At 37.5% G+C, this 22122-nt stretch overlaps 1 protein-coding gene across 3 annotated transcripts in view; it reads left to right on the forward strand.

Moving 5' to 3' along the window:
- MYO16 (myosin XVI) overlaps nt 1–22122 on the forward strand; it is a 409990-nt gene that overhangs the window by 333280 nt on the left and 54588 nt on the right. For all 3 annotated transcript variants that reach the window (XR_012660263.1, XM_075090704.1, XM_075090696.1), the window contains exons 28-29: nt 9651–9750; nt 20780–20876. Coding sequence is in view for 2 of the 3 variants with exons in the window: in XM_075090704.1 (XP_074946805.1) it covers nt 9651–9750; nt 20780–20876 (197 nt within the window). In the remaining variant the exon portion in view is untranslated. The remainder of the gene's footprint in view (nt 1–9650; nt 9751–20779; nt 20877–22122) is intronic.

A 22122-nucleotide genomic window follows, 5' to 3' on the forward strand; every position in this document is an offset into this window, starting at 1 on the left:
GGTGCAGATTGTCACATGGATAGATTAATTTTACTGTAGAGTTTTAAAATAATTCCTTAGTATTCATTGATTAATTAAATATAACCGTGTGTTTTCAGTGCCTAGAAAAATGTAATTAGTTGCTCTTGACTGCTTTTTTTTCTGCTCACAGGACTTGTATAAATGCAGTCCAGCTGCCCACACTCAAAAGTGAATGTGACCCTCCTGCTGGTTTTTCTTTCTGTGGTTCTGCAGCTGTTAAATTCTTTCCACTCAACTCAGACATTCATGGCACCCTTTTTCTTCTTATCCATATCTTGATATTCTTTACAGCCATTTAATCTTCAGCAGAAGAACCTGGAATGAGACTTCCTAGAGCTAGATTTCCTAGTCAGACTGAATAATAGTAGGCAGTTAATACTTGTGACATCTGAGAGCAAACACAAAATCCTATGCAAGCATGCACGTAAAATCCTTTTATGTATCTTAATCACTGGATTTTTCTTTGCTTTTTTTCTTAGACCAATGTGGCATTAATTTAACATCATCAGTTTTAGCAGAAATATTTCTGCTGTACTCCACAATAAGTGAGAGCAGAACCTGGTCGAATATTGATACAGTATGCCAAGGGGACAGCCTTAGCCTATCTTGAAAAATGTTGCTGGTGTACAGTTTGTCTAACCATTATACAATTCAGAATCCCTATTAGCCAGACTGATACTACTCACAGGGTTCAGAGGGCATGAGGGAAACTCCCACAGAAGAGAGTAGAGTTAGACATGATCTTCCAGAGAATATATTTTGACTGTTTGGTTTAAGAAAGTACTAAAAACCTTGCCCATAATCCCAGTATACCTTGTCTGAGCTGCCAGAGAGCATTGTGGGAAGGATTTTATGTATTTACATTCCTCTTCAAGTCAAGGTTGCAAAGAAGAGAAACAACAAAAGCGAGGAATAAATAAAGCATCATCTAGGTAAAACGTCAGATTCAATCCTATTTGTCTTCAATGCCAAATTTTATTTTACTCTGATTTTGCTTTCTGCTTCTGCAATATATGTCTATCAGTATATTTCCAAACGAGCTGGGAAGTGCTTTCTTGGCAAACAGTGAGCCAGTGAAGTACCAATGCCTCCAGGAGACCAAGTGGGAAAGTGTATAAGCCCACTTTGGTGTTTCAACTCAGTATGACATCACATTTCTGAAAAGGTATTGTGTATTTTTCAGAAAAAGTAATAAGTCACTTTGCTTTACACAACCTGTTTGCAGTTATTTCAGGCATCTGATTCCAGGGTTCCAAACACTGGGACAGGAGCTGGGCCTAAGCATGCCTTTCTTTGAACACCAGGAGAAGAGGAGGCTGAAGGGGACCTTATTGCTCTCTACAACTACCTGAAAGGAGGTTGCAGTGAGGTGGGGGTTGGTCTCTTCTCCCAGGTCACTAGTGATAGAACGAGAGGAAATGGCTTCAAGCTGCATCAGGGGAGGTTTAGATTGGATATTAGGGAAAATTCCTTTACTGCAAGAGTGGTCAGGCATTGGAAGAGGCTGCCCAGAGAGGTGGTGGAGTCACCATCCCTGGAGGTATTTAAAAGACGTGTAGTCGTGGCACTTCAGGACATGGTTTAGGAGACATGGTGCTGTTGGGTTGATGGTTGGACTTGATGATCCTAGAGGTCTTTTCCAACCTTAATGATTGTATGATTCTATGATTTCAAAGCCTCCTCATAGTGTCACCCCCTTGTAATATTATGCCCACCGCTGCACCTGCAGATCTGTAGACCAGCAGTCACAACCTTGTCCTGTGCCCCTTGAAGGATGACTTTCTATCATGACCCACTCAAAGTTGAACTACTGGTAAGGCCCAGCAGCAAGTTTCCCAAAGGCCAAGTATACAATACTATGATAATCACCAAAACTCATCTTGTAGTGTAATTTTAAAGAAAGAGATGCGTAAGACAGCTTCTAATTCCTTATAGCCTGAGTAAAGGGTACCTTTTTGATTTTCTGTGATTTCAGACCTTTTAGTTTTGCATGACAACTTTCAATTTTGATGCCCTATTTTCACACAGCTACATCTGTGGAGAAGGGAAACTAGCTTCATTACGCACCAGTAGTATATCACCTCTGTTTATACAGAATCAAATTAGCAAGTTGATAAAGAAAGTTAAATTTGATCTACAGTCCATATATTCAGCGTACAGTGAAGCATTTTATTACTCTGTGTGCCTGTTTGTGGTGTGCCCATGCATGAAGAGAAAGTTAGCGGTGGAGAAGGCCTATCTATCTAGAGGTAATTGTCAACACTTACAGAGTTAGAGGCAAGCATTCATGTAATAGGGCTGCTTGTCTCTTTGATGCTAGCATATTTCTGAGTTAACGTGTCATTTTTGCCAATTTCTTAAATAAATATATTTTTACATTTCTTCATCAAGATGGAACAGGAATGTCAGCTTTGAGTAAGATGATGCAAAAGTATTGTAATGCAAATCTTTAGCAGATGTTGTGAATTCATTTTTTATTAGCATAGCTGAATCCACTAATCCCAAGAGCTGAACTATAATTTATATTCTATTTATTATTCTGCTGCCACATTGTCTGAGATGAGGAAGACCCTGCTTAATTGCATTAAATATATGAATAAATATTCTAGGATTAAGACACACATGTATTCATTATTTCTTCTCTTCAGAAATTGAAATTCAGGTGTCTAGAAAAGATTTAAGGGTGGCAAAACCTAATGCAATAAATGTAAAATTTAGGAAAGAAAAAAAAAATTCCTTCCAAGTCATTTGTCTATTACTCATCACAAAGTAGTACCTTTATCTGAGAAATTCATTTAGTTTTTATTCAGACTAAATCAAAATATCCCAAATGGCCACTTCTTATGCAAGGGTGATTGCATTGATTGTGATTCAGTGGATTTCATAGCCCTGACACTCCCCCAGAAGTCTGTACTGAGCTCCACATGGGGCCAGTGGCTGAGCCACATGCAGGTCACTGTAAAATTTTCTCCTGGGGATTTTCTGAGTCTTTTTCACTTTTATTACTTAGTCCCTAATGTTGCTCTTTTATCTCAGTTAGATACCATTATGTCACCCTATCTGTATTTTTCTTTTTCCATAGACATGTTAAAGCATGCTACGTATGCCCCATACCTCTTTTTATTGGAAGTGAATTTTCAGTTGTCGAGGTAGAAAATCAGAATGTTTCATCAGTTGAAATGTTTCTGGCTTCCAGTGGCATTTATGAAAACATAGTGGTAAAACTATAATCGCTGGTCAGTTTGCTGGAAGGTCACTATTAGCAATATCACTTTCTAGGTTTCCTTCTGCCAGCAACCATCTGTGTACCAGATTAACCCAGAGAGAATAAAACTGCTTGCAGTTTTTCCAGAATGACTCTAATTTTATTTTCTCCCTTAATTCTTGTTGATCTGCAGGTCTAGCCATTTAATGCTGTGTTTCTTGATATTAATTAGGATATTTTAAAAACTAACACTAGTACAGTAGGCAGGTACTCTGAAGTTTTGGTTCATTGCCATATATACGTATTAATTTTTCCAAATCTATCGGGTAAATAGCAGTTCATGCTCACCTCTACACAAATTTGAATTATTGCTGTAAGTTTGTGCGAAGCAGCCTCCGTGCAAAATGTGTTTCATATAAAGGTGAACCTTACAGTCCTCTTATACTATATTGTATATATAGGAGTATATATACTATATATACTCCTATAAAAGAAGCGCAAAATGCAGCCTGTTTGTCTACTGTAATCTGTTATTTATAAAGGCATCTTTTTCTTCTCTGCATCCAAATATTTATTCTGTGCAAAATGTTGAATACCTGCTTTAGCTGTTAATATTTATGCTGTATAATGAGATATTTGTGTCATATATACTGTATAGAGAATGGCAGAATCACTTTCCTTTTTTTTCTTGGAAACTGTAATAATCTGTTTCCCCTTTTCTAATTATCTGGAATTACCCATGTTCCTCATATTTCAAAATAATTAGGTTATTCTTTCCAGAAAAGAAGAATATAACACAGGGAAGTAGAAATAGTATTTATCCTTTATATACAGGTACCATTAATCAAAATTCCATCCTATTCTTTGCTGCTACTGCTTTTATAAGGTTTCTATTACTTGAAAATTTTCAAACATCCTTTTTATTTTCCTTAAAAAACATAGGTTTCTCTCTTCAGTAGGTAGGTCCGCTAGATATTTCAGCTCTCACTTGATGGATTTTTCACATACAAGCCATGCCAAACCCACTCTCCCCATTCTCCCTGAATCCATTCTAACAAAACCAAAAATCCTGAGTTATGAGGACATAGTGACAGGATTTGCAAACAAAGTCCATCTCTCTCGCATACTTCACAGACATAATAATACATCAGTCTGTTACTGCTTGTCAAAGGAAGAAAAGAGTAAGTTTAGAAAGGAAAAAAAGAATTTAGCAAGACAGCACAACCTGGTTTTACTCCTTTGTGATGGCAATTTTTACATTTCTTCTAGCAGAAATACTGGATAAAAGTTCATTTTGTTTGCCGTCTTTCATTCTCTACTTTTTGAATAGATTTTACTAAATCATGCCATTTTACTTTGGCAAACAGAATACATCCTAGTAAACAAAAGAAGGAGAAAATGAAACTGCAACATAATGAATTACACTGGCAGGACTGATTATTTTTCCTTGCATAAGCTGTGTTTGGATATTTAAAACTTAAAAAATACATTACTTAGCACTCTTATAAAGCAGTTCCATATGTGATTTTTATTTTTTAAATTACAAGACAAAGACATGGAGAAAAGGAGTTGCTTTCAGGGAGGATTTGAGTGCTGGTGCTAGATTTGAGTGCTGGTGTTAGAAGCTGTCCTCTTACTGGGGACGTTGGATTGCAGTCAGTAGCTACCTCTGACTTTGTCATTTTTGTTCTTTCTTTCTTAGCTAGGCTAGAGAAAAAGAATAGCAAAAAAAAAAAAAAAAGAAACAAACAAGCAGAAAAAGTCATTCTGAGGCTGCAGTTCAAGGACATTCATGTTGCTTGTTTAAGCTGTTGATTTGGAGCTGCTTGTTTTTGTGCCCTTTGTACTTGCCGTGTTCTTTCCATTAGTATTTTCTATCATGTTGATGCGCTATCGAAATTGAGTGTGTGGTGTTTATTCCAATGCTTAAAGATTTGTTGTGCATACAGAACTGGGAGCACAGCCCTGCAACCTATTTGTGCACACTCCGTGTAAATCCAATAGCGTGCTGAGCCTGAGAATATTACTGTGGGTTACTGTGCCATAGCCTGAACTCGGGAATATTCTGTCTCAGGGAAAAACAGCTTGCTGCATCTTGTCAGCTGTGCACTTAGGGAAGCGAGGGAGAAAATGATCAGATAACATTGTTATCTGTGAAGACCCAGGAGAACTGAGTTTTCCATATTCACAAGCTACCTGAAGGTATTGGCAGCAGTATCTAGCCCAAACAAACAACAAAACCATTCAGAAGTACAGGAAGAGAAGTCAGAGCGCAGCTTCTGCAACACCAGAGCATCCTGGCCAGCCTGTACATGCTCACAGTGCTAGCCTGTCTAGCCAAAAGCTCTTTCTTTCTGTTTAGGTGTGTAAAAACGGCAAGTTAGGACAAGGAGGGCGCTAAGGACAAAAGAGCTTCTCTCACACTGATTTCCTGTGCATTGGGGAGAACCCACCCTATGGTAACATTCCCTGTCTCAGCTTGTAACTGGAAGAGGGGTGCACACAAAGAGGTCTTGCATTTATTTCCTAATCAACACTACATTAATCTTGTCATGGTGGTGGAGGGGTGTTGATTCAATCTAATTCTTTACATTTCGCTGTTTTGTATTCTATTTTGGATCCATTAGTGAATGAGTTGTTGTGGGTAGGCCATGAAATATTGCTTTTTATCAGCTTCTTGACTCGGCTAGGAGAGAGATTCACTTTGTCTAATATTAGATGTCTACCCTGGAGTCGAGAGCATAGACTATCTGTACACTCAGTGGAAAGAAATGGTGGTCTTACAGTGCACAATTCATCTCACCTATTTTAAGCATCAATATTAGAGTAGGGTATATGACACCTGAATGGTATCTTCTAACATTCTTAAGAAACCCTAGACAACTCATCCAAGTTTAGTTCAAGCATATTTCACCTGATTACAGACTTTTTTCAGCAGGGTAGCACTGAGTATACTCACTGGATTCCTCAGGACACTCTCTAAAGCCTTACAAATACACTCCGTGTTATTTACTTGGGGCAAAATGTATGACCTGTCAGTAAGAAGCAGCCTGGTATTTAATTGGGTTGTTCATTCACTTCAGAGTGAACTAAGGCTGTAGTGGTGGGGGAAGAATTGTCTGGTAAGAGAAAGTTTCAAGACTCTCCAGATAACATTTGCCCAGAAACAAGCCCTGTTCTCTGCAAGTAACTCAAGTTTATCTATACAAGCCTGCACCATAAATTTACTATTTTTTATTACTATTTTCTGTGATACAGTAAATTTGAAAAATAATAAGTTCTTCTGCTATTCTTGACACCATGAAAGGTTTAAATGTAAGAGGACATTAAATTATTTTGTCTGTGTGTATTGCAAGCTCAGTACACAGTAGAAAGTATCTGATACACTAAGGATATGTCATTTGCATTTTGATAATAATATGTCACAAATTTTTATTTCTTTTTTTTTATATCTTAGTTTATTGTCAATTTGGTTTTGCTTTCTTTTTAACAAAATTTTTTACTGAGGGTAATGGCAAGTTTAGAATACAAAAAAAAATCCCTACGCCAAAGCTATAGTGTTTGGTTATTTCCCCAAAAGGAAAGATAAATAATGAAGAAAGTTTAAATATTTTATCTCATTTAAAGTTAAGTACAGAAAAATGAAATAAGTTTATGATTACACAACCACTTCTGCCCAGGACAAATCTGGGCTATCACCAACAGGTGTGGTCTGCTCATTCCCACTTACCCATTCCTGTTACTTCCCTGGGGTTAACACTGGTGTTTGCACAAATGGCCGAGAATCAAAACAGGGAACATTTCTGGCTGAAAAATAGCTACAAATTTTGTATGGTTTTTATTTAAGCAGCCTTATATAGATAAAAACGATTGATCTGAGATGGCAAATAATGACACCAGGCCAAAAGGTGCTTTTTCATCCTAGGTGCTTGGAGAGCCAGTATATTTCAACAAGATAGTTGGAGAAATAAAGAAGTTCTGTTAGTCTCTCTGTTAGTTATTCTGCACATAAGTCCATCAGACAAGTAGGCTTGTGAGATTCCTCTCAGTCACCCAGAATGCAAGCAGCCAGCCTGGACTTCTCTTCTGAGTCCATCTATGGTCAGCAGAGAAAGGCACCTCCAGAGGGCAATCTCTTCTCATTTTAACAAAAATATCTAGGCTGCATAGAACAAGTCACCCTATGGAAATATCTGTCTTCACAGACTGTTTTGAGAACACGATGACTAGCTCAGGCTGGGAGTGTAGCTTTTCAGTGTCTAACACAGGGAAAGGTAGATCAACTTCCAAATGACTTGCTATGTTCACAGAGGAAGTTTGTGGCAGAATTAAATTTCCATAGTTAGCTCTTCCTCTGCTACCACAACCATTAGCCAATCCTCTAAGACAGAGCTTGCTTAATGAATAGAAGGGAATTGTGAACTCTGATTAGACTTCCAGGGTAATGTGGTGGAATTTCACAGACTTTTAAAGCTGGGGGGAAACGGTGGATCATTTTTGTCTGGCCTCCTGCATAATACAGATTGTGAAGAATGTTTGCTTATCCTTGTTTCGAGTCCTGTGATTTGCGTGGATCTAAAGTAAATCTGATACAAACTTAGAATTTCAACCTTTTAAATTTTAATTTGGATCTGCTTCAGGAATGAAATATATTTCTTTGGGTTTCTGCTGTGAGTTTCAGGCTGACCACTTTCACAGTTACTTCACGCATTGTGAGTCAATGCTGAATCATCTTTGTTTTAGTCAGCAGTTGCTAAGCTTTCCAGAAGTTGTCTCGCTAACACCTCTGATTCTTCATGATTTCTAAGAAAATCTAGTTGATACAAGTATGGAAGCGAGGTGGTCCCAGCCTTAACAGTAGTCCACAAATCAAATGTCTCTGTGACCATACAACTAGTTCAGCTATGGGGAAAGTAGGATCTGCAGTCTTCTACCGCTAACCTGGAGCGTTAGACAAACAAAAAGGATCTCTGGTAAAGTTTTGGCACCTTCCAACCAGCATTCCTCCAAACCATTCCTGGGCACAATTTGGGAATTAAGACAGGCTAGCAGCCAGTCCCAGAAGGCAGCTTAGGTGTGGCTACACTCCGTTGGAAGGTGACAGAGTTTAGCAAAACATAGCAGAATACTTAATAAATAGACAGGCTGGGTTTCTTGCTGGATGGTTTCTATGCCAGGGAAATAATCCCTCTCGCAACTCATTTACTGGTATAGACTTAGCCATGGAGTCCTCAGTAGGACTGCTACCAGACCAGAGGACTGCAAGAGCTGAGGCACCCAAGGGTCTGTGCAGCTCCAGGAAACCAGATGTCCAGATGAAGTTTGGCCTTAGAGCAGTTTGCCTGCAGATGTTGCTCCAGAGTTGCTACAGATCCTGAGACCATTGATGTCCCTGGAATCACTCCAGCCCTGCAGCTTTGCCTGCCATGGTCTGTGTGAGCAGTCCCATGACAGCACAGTTTTGGGTTGCACCAGAACTATAGGTGAATTCAGCTGTTAAGGAACAAAATAACTGTCACGAAATGTAGTTAGCACGTAAACTTCAAAACTTACTCCTGTTTCATTGGGAGTTTAATCAAAAGTGACACATTTGCAAAATCTTTCCTTTTCAAAAACTGGCTTTTTGTAATGAAAAAACATTCCAGCTCATTACATCCAGTCAGATCTAGACTGAGGAATACCTTCAAGAAAGTATAATAATAATATGAAGCATCGAGATGTATAAAATTCCTCCATTTCTTTAGTAATATGCTGTAATAAGTCCACAGTTAAAATTTGAATTTTGTACTTTATTTGACTTCCCTTTTCCTACATTAGTTCTTTTATCTGGTACATCAAAGAGCCCTTTAATATCTAGCATTTTCTGCCTTTGAACGTACTCGATGCTGTAATCAAGCCTCCTCTTGATCTTTCCAGTATTGTAAACTGATCAAGTGTGTTCCTTAAAGTCTCTTTGCTATAAGAATTTTTGTTCAAAACAAAGAAAAAACTGTTTCAGACTGATGGAAAACATTTTTATCAATGTCACTTTCTTATGAATTACTCCTTAATGGACATATGTCATATGACATGTACTGAAAAAATATTTTCCTCCTTTCAGTGACCCAATTCAGTACCAATGAAATTGGTTGGTGAGGCTTTGCATTCTTCTTGCATTGATTTTCCGTGAGGCATCCAAAGAACTGACAGGAAGCAAATCTGGGTTTTAGGCATCACTTGTTCCACACTGTTATTAGCCAAGGTCATGTCTAATAATATAAAAGATTTAAAGTGATTGGCTGCCTTGTTTTCTTCACCCCCTAGGAGAAGCCTAAGCTTCCAGTTCAGATATCAAAGATTTGAGAGTCAAAGGAAAACTGCAACGTCTGCAAAGATGTCAACGAGGCCAACATTAGAGTAACTCTACTTCTGCTGATTTTTCTAGGTATAAAGATTTGGCTGATACAGCAGCAGGAGAGAAGAAGTTGTCTGCCAAGGAGAGATGTCGTCTTGTTCTTCAGCAGTGTAAATTACAAGGCTGGCAGGTTTGTGATCTACAAAGCAATTAAAATATCATTCTTTAAACAAGCTAGCTGAGTCATTTCCATTGTGGCAAGCCACCAGATCCTTTGCAGCAGTATATTCTTTTGACATTTAATATATGCTTCGGGATAGAATCAAACTGATTTTCTGGGTTTTCTAGCATATGAGTAGCTGTGATCATTGTGTCAAAAAATCAGTGTATTCTTGTGCAGAGGAAAAGTTTTCAATTAAGCATATATATTGTGTAAATTTGCTTCCAGGTCTTTAAAGGTATCTGGTAAAACCACATTTTAGTGGTTGAATGATTTCTGAATTACAAAAAAAAAAAACAAAAAACCAAACAACCTGCACATTTTCTTTATCCTGTACTAAATGTTATAGTTTGCCAAACTGTTGGTAAACTATAGTTTAGGCTATAGTTTTAGTTATCAAAACAACTACTTAGGACTTCTCATCTACTCAGTGCCTTTGTAGGTGCCAGCATGCTGATTCAGAGATAGACCAAAGTACCTAGGGTTGCTGTACATAAAGTAAAAAAAGAAGCCAAACACTGAACAGGAAGCTTTCAACTTCCTATCCCGTCTCCTTACCCTATTTATATCCTAATTAATCCTCACCAGCGTGAAGACTGCAAGGTGGGCGTTTCCATTTGTCCAGAGTACTCAGTCATCTCCTTCGGGTAGCTTTGCACTTGAGCAGGACTGATTTCTTTAAGATACACAATTTCTAAAGAAAATGGTGTTTCCTTATGCACTGTATAAGCTATTGTACAGAAAGGAAGATTTCTGTGACTTAATGTGTAGAGCATTCTGCTAGGTGGTGTGAGCTGCAGATTCAGGTCTTTTCCCAGCCCAGGAGGATTGAAATCTATTCCACAAGAGGACATCCAGACCAGTCTCAGGGAAAGGTATGAAGTTCAGGAATGGACAGTGGTTAGGACACTCCTACAGGCTTTGGGAATATTAGTTTAAAGGAAGGGGTTAACTTAGGTCTTACAATTTATGTGTGACCTCTAAGCATTAAGATGTCCAGAAAAAGTTTCTGCAACTGTTTATGAAGGACAAGGACTATGTTGGACTTTGTGCTATGGGTGTTTCTCAGTGGCCCAGATTCCTTAGTCATAACAGGAAAAATGATAGGCCCCCCCACTAGGTTAGGAGCACACATGCATGATCACCTGTTCTTGGACACACAAGAAGATTTTTCTTTGGTCAAAATGCTGTTTAAGTCCCCTTTTAACCACTAAAGTAAATAGTGGGCACGTATAGTCCCACTCCCTCAATAGCAAAGAGCAAAAGGATTGACCCTGAAAAAGGCAACAATATTAAAATAGACTTGCTTTTCCTACTCAGGTTTCTTAAGTCAGCTCAGGGGTATATTTTGCATCATTGCCACAAGGTTCCCTGTAAAAAATAGTCATTAATATCTAGGAGCTGTACCTTCTCTTACAAGTACCTGGAGCTGAGAGTACCACTAACCTTCAGAACTTGTGTGGGGCTACAAGCTTGACGTTGGGCAAAAGCTGTGTAATGGCAATTACATATTGTGCTCCAGTCACAAAACACAGAGCAGGATGCCTATGGAGTTTTATTTCCCCAAGAGCCAGTAACAGCGTTACAGCAAGAAAAAAAAGCAATTGACCATCAGTGAAAGCCTACAGCTCAAAACTAGTGATTCTGTAGTGACTGGCATTTGAAAACAAGCCTGAAACCTTGAAAGACAAAAATGTAAAAAGGAAATTGCAAACCAAAATCCCTTCATCATGCAGAGGACGGAAACTTGTGATCTCATACAGATTTTGAGGTTCTCATTCCAGAATCTCATTAACACCAGGAGAAGTCAGATATACAAAACTACAGCAGTGCATAAAGCATTGTCCTTCAAACCAGAAAGGACCAAAACTCTCAAGAGTTTCTGACAAGTTAAATGAAATAAGAGGGTTTGGGGGTGAGAGTTATGCCATCGTCACTCAGTGACTGAGAAACACATGGCAACAGACTAAACTGAAAGGAACAAGATCTGAAAAAATGAGTGACCTTCTTCTTATACCTTTTTCAAGACACAGAGAGCTATGACAAACAGATGGAAAAATAACCATCATGGAAGAAAAATCTAGGAGAAAATTCACACTAAGTCCAGACAATTTCTTACAGACAAATGCCCAGTGAATACAAGCTTGACACCAATATGTTTTGTAAAGGTGATTCAAAACCATATACCCAACTATCAGCGGTAGTGACTAATGTCTGTGTCACACAATCTCTCTCTTTCAATTATCTTTTTGATTCATTTGACTAATCATGAAAGTTGAACTTTAAATAACAATCTAAATGAGGAAGCTTATACAATCTGCAGTTGTCATGGGTGCCCTCCTCTATGCTTTTACAGCAGAGGACTTTGAAAAAAGAGGAAAAAAAAATTAAAAGGTAGGAGGAGGAAAAAAGGGAAGGAAAAGAGGAATTAGGAACCCAGGATGATGTCAGCTAGCAAAGCCAGAGGAATGGAGTCATCTGTAGTGCATCATTAAAAGTCATCCAAGAGGTAGGGAGTTACACACACCGAGTTTACTCAGCCATTTTTGTCAGCAGTATCTACTTCAAATGAGTCACTGCTGAACTGAAAATCTGTTTGATGCAGGGTTCATGAATAAGTCAAAAATGTCTTCCCCATCATTGTTACCTGCACTTCCCTGAAGACCTGTTGCAGATTCTGGTAGATAAATTGACCAAAAACCCAGATAGCTGAAATATCCACATCAAATATTATGACATTTAGGAGAAAGCAACACACATCTACAATAAACCTCCTGCTTATATGCCATCATTAGAGGACGAGGTTGCCAATAAACTCACCAACAGAGGCAGGAGTTTGGATACTTCGTTTAACTTCCTTCTAATACTGTACTTCACAATCCCATTTTGTGAAAGGTGATATTAACTTGGGAAACAGGAAAGTAAATCAGTGTTTTGAAGCGAGAGCCCAAAAATGAGTAAAGAAGATGGTTTCTTTGTACTTATCTCCTGCTTAACAATTTATCTTTTCTTTCTCATGTAAATTCTGTTTAGAGAGTGTTTTATTAACAAACAAAACAACAAAACCCAGATCCAACTCACAGAACAAGTTCTATCTCTTCTTTTAAATACTGTTTAAAAATGGAGAACAAGTGAAGAAGATCCAATATAAGAATCCAATTCTGGTTTATTTTCTACAGTTTAGTAGAGCATAAGAGCGAACATTATCGGCTAGCCAATGTCTGGTGCTTGATTCAGCAGCTTCTGTGTTTGAAGAAAGTACTAGGGAAGTGTTGATAGGTTTATGAAATGTTAAGCTGAGTTGGGTAAGCTGAGTTGGAGATAACTAGGACAATAAAATAGCTGCTTCATTGAAGCTGGCACACTATGCAGTTTCAGTCATGCACTTAGCTTAACTTAGAAATTCTAAAGTGCGGAACTATTAGTAAAAGGCCGTTTTTGCATCCTGACTCTGTGCACTGCCTAGATACGGTGTTCCTTCAGCTTCAATATATACTTGATCATGACAAGCTTAGCTACTTGCTGTGAGTTTTAAGCACACCCAATGTAAATGAAAATCAAATTTCTAAATCAAAGCAAACCACTCCTAATCCAGACAGAGTGAAAGTAATAGACTTGTTTGACCCCTGGAGAAGTCAGTGAGGGTTTTGCTATTAATGTTAGAAGGAGCAAGATGATATGTAGTAACTTGAGAGTCAAATTGAGTGGAAGTACTGGTTATTTCATGTAAAGCAGAAGAATCTTCTGCCCTACAGAACATCCAAAGGCCTTTACATTAGGAAACCCACATTTTCAATGCTGCGTTCATTTATTGTCATGCAGTGGTGTATTAGTTAAGCAGAGCCTACAATCCTAATAGCATGACTAGCTTGCAAACATTTTTGAGCTTTGGGAGAAGTATGGGGTACAAACAGTCCTTGGCTTTTTTTACTGACATAAGGAAACTTTCATTTGCTTGGATTATCATTCCTCACACTGTTAAGCTTGCAAATATAAATCCAATAAAGGAGAGTTAGCTCAGAGCTTACTGAGCTTTCTCATCAAAACTTGGAGCTTTACATTTTGTTTAGCTAAGGTCAGTGGTCTGCCATTAACCCTTCTCAGTTACTTCAGATGGAGATTGCCAAAATGCAAACAACTTGTATTATACGAGAAGTAAAACAAAGCATCAATTTAATTTGCTCTTGCTATACCATGTAGCTGTTAAATAAAGTGCTGCAAAGGCTAGACTTCACTAAAAATGAATCTTTCAGCCTTTGACTTCTCAAAATACTTGTCTGGTTAAAAGATAGGAACCATTAAAAAATGTCTAATAAAAGCTTTGTCTTAGTTTATCTTTCAAATTTTCAGCCTGCTACTTCTAATTCACAATGACTCCTTCTTTTCAGTAGCCTTGAACTCTGAATGCAAGAGATCACTCATTTTGGATAAAGAAAGGCTTAAGACAAGTCTTAAGTTTGAATCAGGTGATCCAAAGACTCATCAGGTATGAAATAAGCAGTACAGGGAAGTCAGAACATTTTTATGAAGCTCCAAATCAGCATCAGGTAGCTGCATGAGATAGATATTGTGTTAGTGCCAGTTCACGTTTTTATAGCTACAGACACTGCTAGAGTTGTTTCAGGAGCCTGCAGTGTTTCTGGGGAAATGATCTTTGCCAGTGTGGAGCTGTATTATTGAACTTCTTTCACTCAAAAAGATTGTTAAAACAGAGAATAAGCCCTCAGTAAGGGGAAATAACAGAAGTCCATGTAGAGATTTTAAATTCTTCTAGCACTTCTAGAACTGCAGAAAGAAAATGAAGTTACTGATCCACAGTTCTTAGCAGTCACAATAACAATCACACTTCCTTACTGACCTACAGGTGTTTCATTTATTGGATTTGATACAGCTGTCTTTTTTAAATTTCATTATATTAATATACAATATTAGCATACCAGAGTCTGTTTTGGGAAAAGTATATTTATGATTAAATAGAAGAGTATAGAATGTAAGTGGCATATGATTAAATCAGAGAAATGAGCAGAAGTATATGAAATCATACATATGTAAACTGTGTGCTTAGTACAGAGAGACTTTGAAGTTATTTGTTAAACAGAACTGTTTATTTTGGCTTAAAATGAAAATGGTTATGCCATCTATAGATTTGTAAATTGCTTTGTACATGATATGATGAAGTACTAGAGTACTTTACAAGCAAGGTAATATATAGGGGATTCTTAACTCTTTTTTTCCCTCAAGTGGGAAATCTTTGAGTACTCATAAATTGCCTGCCAGTTTGTTAATTTATCATTTCTTGATTTTAACTGTGCTGGAAGTCAATGTCAACTTTCTTTTTGGGCAGTTTTAAAATTAAGTAAATTATGAAGATCACATTAAAAAAAAAAAAAAAAGAAATCCCAGGAGGAGTTTCCAGACTAACGGTAAATGATTAAAGCACCAGTGTCTACATTTCCCTCATACTTTGAATTATGTCAGAAAAATGACATTGTTCCATTTTATCTTTGTCCCATTAGATCATCTCATTATATTCCTGGGAATAATTTGCTAGTAGCAGAAATCGCCACAGAGTGAGTTTGGACATCACCAGTGCTACCAAAAGGGTGGCCGGGGCCAGCCACCACCTGCAAGTTTCTCAGCAGCTATTTTGTGCCAGAAAATGCAAGTCCATCCTATCCCCTTGGCCAGAGAATAGGATGGATGGTTCACTTTGACCTCAGAGAGCTCACAAGCTCTCAAACTTCCAACACAGAACTCTATTTTTGATTCCTATTTCTGTAATTTTTTCCCTCTAGAATATATTCCTCCTTCTCTCTGTCCACCTTTCAGGGTGTGCTTATGATTGCTAGTTCATCCCTAATTTATCTGGGTTTAGTTTTCTAGTCTCCTACCTCTGAGCTTACTTTCTCTGCCATCGCTGTCCCTGTTGCCTATACTTCACACAGAGGGACATATTCACATTGTTTCTTTTGGTGATATGTCTATCTCTAGAATTTTGAAAGACTAGAATGATAGGTCCAGTAAGTGCAGGGCTCCCACGAGTGAAAACTGGGGTAGGGTTTCCTCCACTGAGTATTTTTTACATGCAACTTATATTTCTTGATCACTTCCATTGACCAAGTGACGAAGGGCAGTCCTTTTTGTCATTTCAAAAGTACAAAGAGCTGTGACATTTGTACAGTTTTTGGAAAAGGAACGACCATCTTTCTGCCCTTTCCCAGAGAGGTGAGTGACAGTTTTTCTCCCTAAAGTCCAACTCCTGACAAGTGCTTACATAAATGCTTAACGTCACTTGCGTGAATACTGGACTACTCCCATGCTTTATATTAAAGCCATACATAAGGTATGCTAAACTGTAGGTTTATTCAGCTTGTACCATGGTGCAAGGTTACTAGTTTGCCAGAAAAAAAGGAGGACTCTTAAAATGTGTGAAGAAAAGCTAACAAATAAAGCAGAGAGAGTAAGGCTTTAAAAATAACATTTCAGTCCTTGTAAAAGATCAGTACCCTCTAAATGTGTTTGTCATTATAATATTTTTGCAGACATGTGCACTGCAAAAAGACACATTTTACAATAGTTTTAAGGCTTTTTTCTACATTTCATTAATGCACTGTGAAAATGTGTGTCATTGTGTAAAATATCATTAGATTATAGTTCTCTGTCTTTTGTAGGTAGCTATTTTGAATGTACTGCCAGAAACACACAGCACTCCCACAAATTGCCTTTTTTAAACTAAAGAACAGCTTTACAGATTCCCTTGACACCTATTAAGTATGAGCTAATACTGCCTCCATGCCACCTACACACCATCTCAGCATCCATTCCATAGTTTAGAATGTCTGTACTTCTACATCCTACACCTTTTCTGTAAAATAAAAAAAAAAAAATAGAAAGAAGAAAGAGAGAAAGAACAGCTCCCTCCCATCCTTTCTCCTTCCTCCCAGGGAAAAAAAAAGGAGGCCTGTAGCAGTAATTGAAGCTTTGGTAGTCATCAATGACAATTTTACTTAATCTTTAAAAAATGTGTCATTTTGAAAAATAACATTTAAAACCCTAATGCTTTTCTAATTAAAATAACCATGACTGCAATTCACAGATGGTTTACTTTTACAGGAGTCTGAATGACATTAAAATTTCAGACTCAGATGAGAGTACTTTGTAGTCCAGAAAGTATTGAAAAGTGAGTGCTTTGGTGGAAGAACACTTTAACCTTTTTTTCCCCTAGGCAAGCAGGAAACGTTTTGTGATTAGAGAAAAGACAGAATGAAGACAGGTGGCAGCCTCAAAAACTATTTTGATACCTGGCATATGAAATTCCAACATTTTTCAGCATTTTTACCTTCACTGAACACCAGAACTGCACAGAGGGCAGTGAGACTAGCTTGTTTCGGTCACCTTTAGAAGGTATCCGATTTAGTTCAAAGGCTAAGCAACACAGACCTCCAGCCATACTGACATAATCAAATGTGTTATAGCAGTTTCTTCTATACATGCTTCTGTCTAGAGCTTTGCTTTCAATATATCTGGCATATGATGTAAAATCTATAAATAGCTTTTATCCGAATGTAAAAGTGAATTTGTATTGACATTTTATATTTCTTCATTCACTTAAAAATCATAGCAGGCTTCTACTCATGAAGTTCATAGCATAAGTGATGCCACAATAACTCCATTTATATTGTTCCTAGGGTGTAGGATGGGAGAAAAGAGCGTTAATGTTTTCTATGTCCCCTAGCTAGCTTTGTGACTCTACAACGCCAGACACTGGTAGATAAAATGACCATAAGCCTGAGCAATTGTCTTGACTGTGATTTTGTGCCTGCACGCTGCAAAATATATTGCAGCTCAGTGTTAAGCTGCACATTTGAAATATAGCCTAGGTGTGACTAGTGTGTTAATTATTAAACTAATCAAGAATGGGGTTGTTAATTTTGCCATTGGCATTGCTAGTAATCAGGGATTATTTAAGGTTTCAAAATGTAATTATTCATCCTCTGTTCTATTGTCAAAATACCATTATATTGACCTAATAGAGAGGAATGTTTTAGAGATTTCCAGTAAGGAAGTAAGGGGAGAAACAAGCATTTTGAGGAATAGAGGGAAAGAGGCAGAAATGAGGAAAAAGTGGGTGATTTGTCATAGGCCTGAGACAGAGGCAGGGAAAAAGGTTCCAATGTGATGTAGAGGGTTTCTGGAAAGGAAAAGTGGAATATAAAGAGAAAAAATGATCAGAGTAAAAGAATATGATTTTATTAAGTATTTGTATCCAGGCTTTGGCTGTCTGAGATCTACTCAGATACAAATGGTAATTATAACTAGATGATAATTTAATTACAGTTAACAATTAATGATTACAAGTTAATAATTCAGTTATTCTTATAGAAGAATTCTGCATTTAAGGTGATATGAGCAAGGAGATGGAGGGTTTAGTAGCCAAAGCTGCTAATAAGGAAAGTTCAATATGCATTTTGACAAGATGGATGGAAAAAATGGTTCTTTGATGAGCAATTATTACAGAATTTGCAGGGTTTAGTGACAGAGTGGATGTGGTGGGAGGAGCCAAGGTGGAGTTCTGGTATCCTGGAATAAAGTTGAAGGCATGAAAATAGAATACTTAATGGGAAGAGAAGAGAAAATTGACATGGTTTGCTGGGAAAAACATGGAAAGTTTGCTTGTTCATGATACAAGATTAGCTGTTTAACAGAGAAGCAAATTTAAACTGAAGAAGAAGGCGGTTAACCTCTTTTTCTCAGAACTTTTTGAGGAAATACGGAGGACAAGAAGTGGGGACAAAAGGAAAGATTCCTAAGGAAATTTAGCAAACCCTGGGAAAGAAGGAGATTCCAGAATAAATGATGGATGAAGAAGTCAGAGTGCTAAGACAACCAGGCAAAAGAGAATTTTGAAGGCACAGGTAGAAAAGTGAAAACTTTTGTTGGAAGTCACAAGTAAAGAAAATGAAGATGAGAGTATGTCCCTGAAAGCAGAGTATGAGAGCACAATGAAATCTCAGTGAGAGCGCCTCAGATGAATATGAAGTTAAAAATTAGAAGGCATCACTCAAGATAATCTATTAAGCAACTATAAAGACAATATTTTACCAGGGTAGCTACCATTGTAGAAACAGGATCTAGGAAAAGGCAATATTGTTCTGGAATAATAACTCTGGGTTGTGAGCAGAAGGATTATTCCAGAATAGATAGTCTGAATGAATAAGCTGCTCTGGAATAGCTAAATTACATTAGTATTTCTGTAGCTGCACAGTTTTCTAAAATAGCTCTTCCAGGCATTTTCCACCATGCAAAGAAAGCCTATTCCCTATTTATGAGTTTCTACAACGGCAAGACAAGTACAATGTAGTTTTTATCATTTTGCCTTCACACACTTTGCAATAAGAAAAAAAGGCCTATTTTACTGGGAAAAGAGATACTAGCAGAAAAAAGAGGTTAGAAAACATTACAATTTTGCCATTCAAGTGCATCTGATTGTAACTAAAAGACTAACAGTTGCACCGTCGTCGTATGTCAGCTCCAGCTTCAGGATTAGAGACTTTTAAAGACATTTGATTCAAAATAGTTTCTCTCTAGAGTAGAAAGAAGGGAAGCCAAAGGACATTTAAGACATTTAAGCCCCAGTCATTTAAGAAAATTTTTAATGGAATTTAGGCACGGTATGTATGTCCTGGCTTTCTGTAGTTCATCATTACCAGTGGTGTTCATCTGACAACAGTGTTTGGATTAAAAACAATTAGTTGAAAAGGTATGACAGTCTCCCTGCTGATACCCGCCTCCCAGATCTATAGTAAAAAAACAACAGTGGAGCAGGACGGTGCAATGAGTAGAGAATGAACTTGTGAGCTGCAGAGAATGAAGAGTTGGAATGAATTTCTGCAATTTCAGACAGGCTTGTATTAATTAATCACTGTGCCTATTAGCCATACAAAATTAGACAGAAGCTGTAATCTTCACAGGATAGCACAGTTCCTTGGTAGTGCTCCTTTTATTTCTAAGGAGCAAAGGAAAGTTTCTTCTACAAAATCCCTGAGAAGAAAATGGTATTAAAAAAAAACATTACTTATCCAGGTTTTTTAGTTACTTACTGTTTGTAGAGTAGCTTGTTTGTGTGTGGTGGGTTTTTTTAAAGCTATTAGAAAGGAATGCTTTTGAAGACTATATAGAAAAGAATTTTTAAGGATTGTTTCAGCATGTTCAGAAGGTATCAAAAGGAAAGTGTTTTCTTTTTGTCTAACCAGCTAAATCTTTCTGTAAAGGGGGAAGAACATCTAATGATTGTTATTAAGACCCTCAAGAACTAGAGGAGTTAAACAAAGAAACTAGATAGCACCAGAATAAGCTCATACACTCAATCAATACTTTGGAGATTATTTTTCACAAAGGAGTCCCCCTGTCTCTGATTCTAAAAGGAGACCTGCAGAACAGCTTCAGCAGGCAAGGCTGGGAACCAGGATTCATAACTGTACTGGACATTAGGAACCTTACTCACTAACGGCAGCTGAGTTTCTCCCACACTCAAATTTGGGCTAAATTCTTCCTGTTCCACAGATGGCAGTGGTCTGTTACCATTTTCTTCTCCACGTGGGTTTATGGTTTGCCACCTTTCTCCTTGCCTACGTCCTCCTGGTTTATAAAAGCTAAACCTTATTTTCTATTGCGTTGTCTAACACATTAACGTAATAACATTCAGAATGCTTTTTTTTTTTTTTTCCAACCTGTACGTGAAGATTGTAGCATTTGTTCTGGATGTTTTTGGAACTGAAGGGGGACTGTGTGTCTGACAGCTTGCTTGTCCTTTCTAAATACATCTTTTATTCAACCCAGTGATGCTACCTCTCTGTACAAGTATTGGCATTGTACTGTTCTTAAATTGCAGATCTCATCTCAACCCTTAGCTGGATTGTATACATGCTATCATTATTTACCTGTCATCGGTTTGGCCCTTTTGTTGATGGTGAAGGTTTTCCTGCTGTTTGTATTCTAGATAGGAGTCCGAAAAGTGTTTCTTAAATACTGGCAAGCTGACCATCTCAACGATTTGTGCCTTCAGCTTCAGAAGAAAATTATAACCTGCCAAAAAGGTAACAATTGCAGAACAAGTATTCCTGAGCTGTTGCTTTGTACACTGAGCAGAATATTGCATAACAAAAAAAATTCTCCTCCTTTGAATAGTCACTGTATTTTATACATTCTACTACAGCCATATTTCCAGCCAACTACTTATACAGATTTTTTGAGATTATACTAATATTGATGCTTGCACTTTCTGTCTGTCAAACATAATTTTATGGCAAACTGTTGACTGTTATTAAAACTTAGGGCATCTTGACTATTTCCTTTTTAAAGTATGTTCAGTGATTTTTCAAGGCATTGATATCACCTTTAACTTCTTGTTGCGAATAAAATAGCGTAACAATGATACCAAATTGCAATGTGCTCAAGTATACCTCCAGTGAATACAAAGCTAATAATTTAATGTTTAGTTGTCTTTATTTTCCCCTTTTCTTACAGCTTTCATGTTTGACAGTGCTCGTTTTTTTTAATTTTAGGCATTTCTTCCCCCCTTTTATGCCTGCATTTTCTCTAAGGTCACACTGACATTTTTTGGCACATTTTTAAAAGGAGGCATTATACACTGCCTCCTGATTTACTGTTACTTCTTTTCCATTTCCTATCAAAATCTCGAATAACTACTGAAAATGTGAATATTGCTTTGTTTGAAGAAGCTTTCTTCACACAAGGCATTATTTATCTAATTGGCTGATGTCTGCAACAATCCTCATTATCAACTTTTTAAAGGAAATTAAAAAGACAAAGGCTTATCTTGGGGTTTTTTTTAGTCAGATACATAATACTGCAGACTTATGAATATATAAACCCCTTTCATTTTAGCTATCTGTTCTTCACTGTAAGCACAGAGTGAAAAAGAGGAAACCAAGAGAAAACTTGAAGCAGGTGGAATCCAAATCATAGCAGTTCAACAGTGTATGTGGAGACTGGCAGTTAACACAGGCCATGGCTCCACTGGATATAGAACTTGTGCCTGATATTTTACACAAATGACCCTGTTGTATTCACACATTTAGAAAAGCAATAAGGATTTATTCTCTTTCCCTTCTTATGCTGACTTATCAAAGAAAATATTTACCTTTCAGAGTCCAACCTGCAGACAGAGTGCTTTAATATAACCCTACACCAAAATGTAAAACATCCTTAGATATGTCCGTATTTTGCAGAGGTAAGAGAACAGACATCTACCAAACCCCGCCTGAAGAATGAAGATAATAGGTCTTCTTGGCTCCTTACAAAAAAAATTTATTTTGGCTT

This window comes from Phalacrocorax aristotelis, chromosome 1, assembly GCF_949628215.1.
Source record: "Phalacrocorax aristotelis chromosome 1, bGulAri2.1, whole genome shotgun sequence".
NCBI classification, from domain to species: Eukaryota; Metazoa; Chordata; class Aves; order Suliformes; family Phalacrocoracidae; genus Phalacrocorax; species Phalacrocorax aristotelis.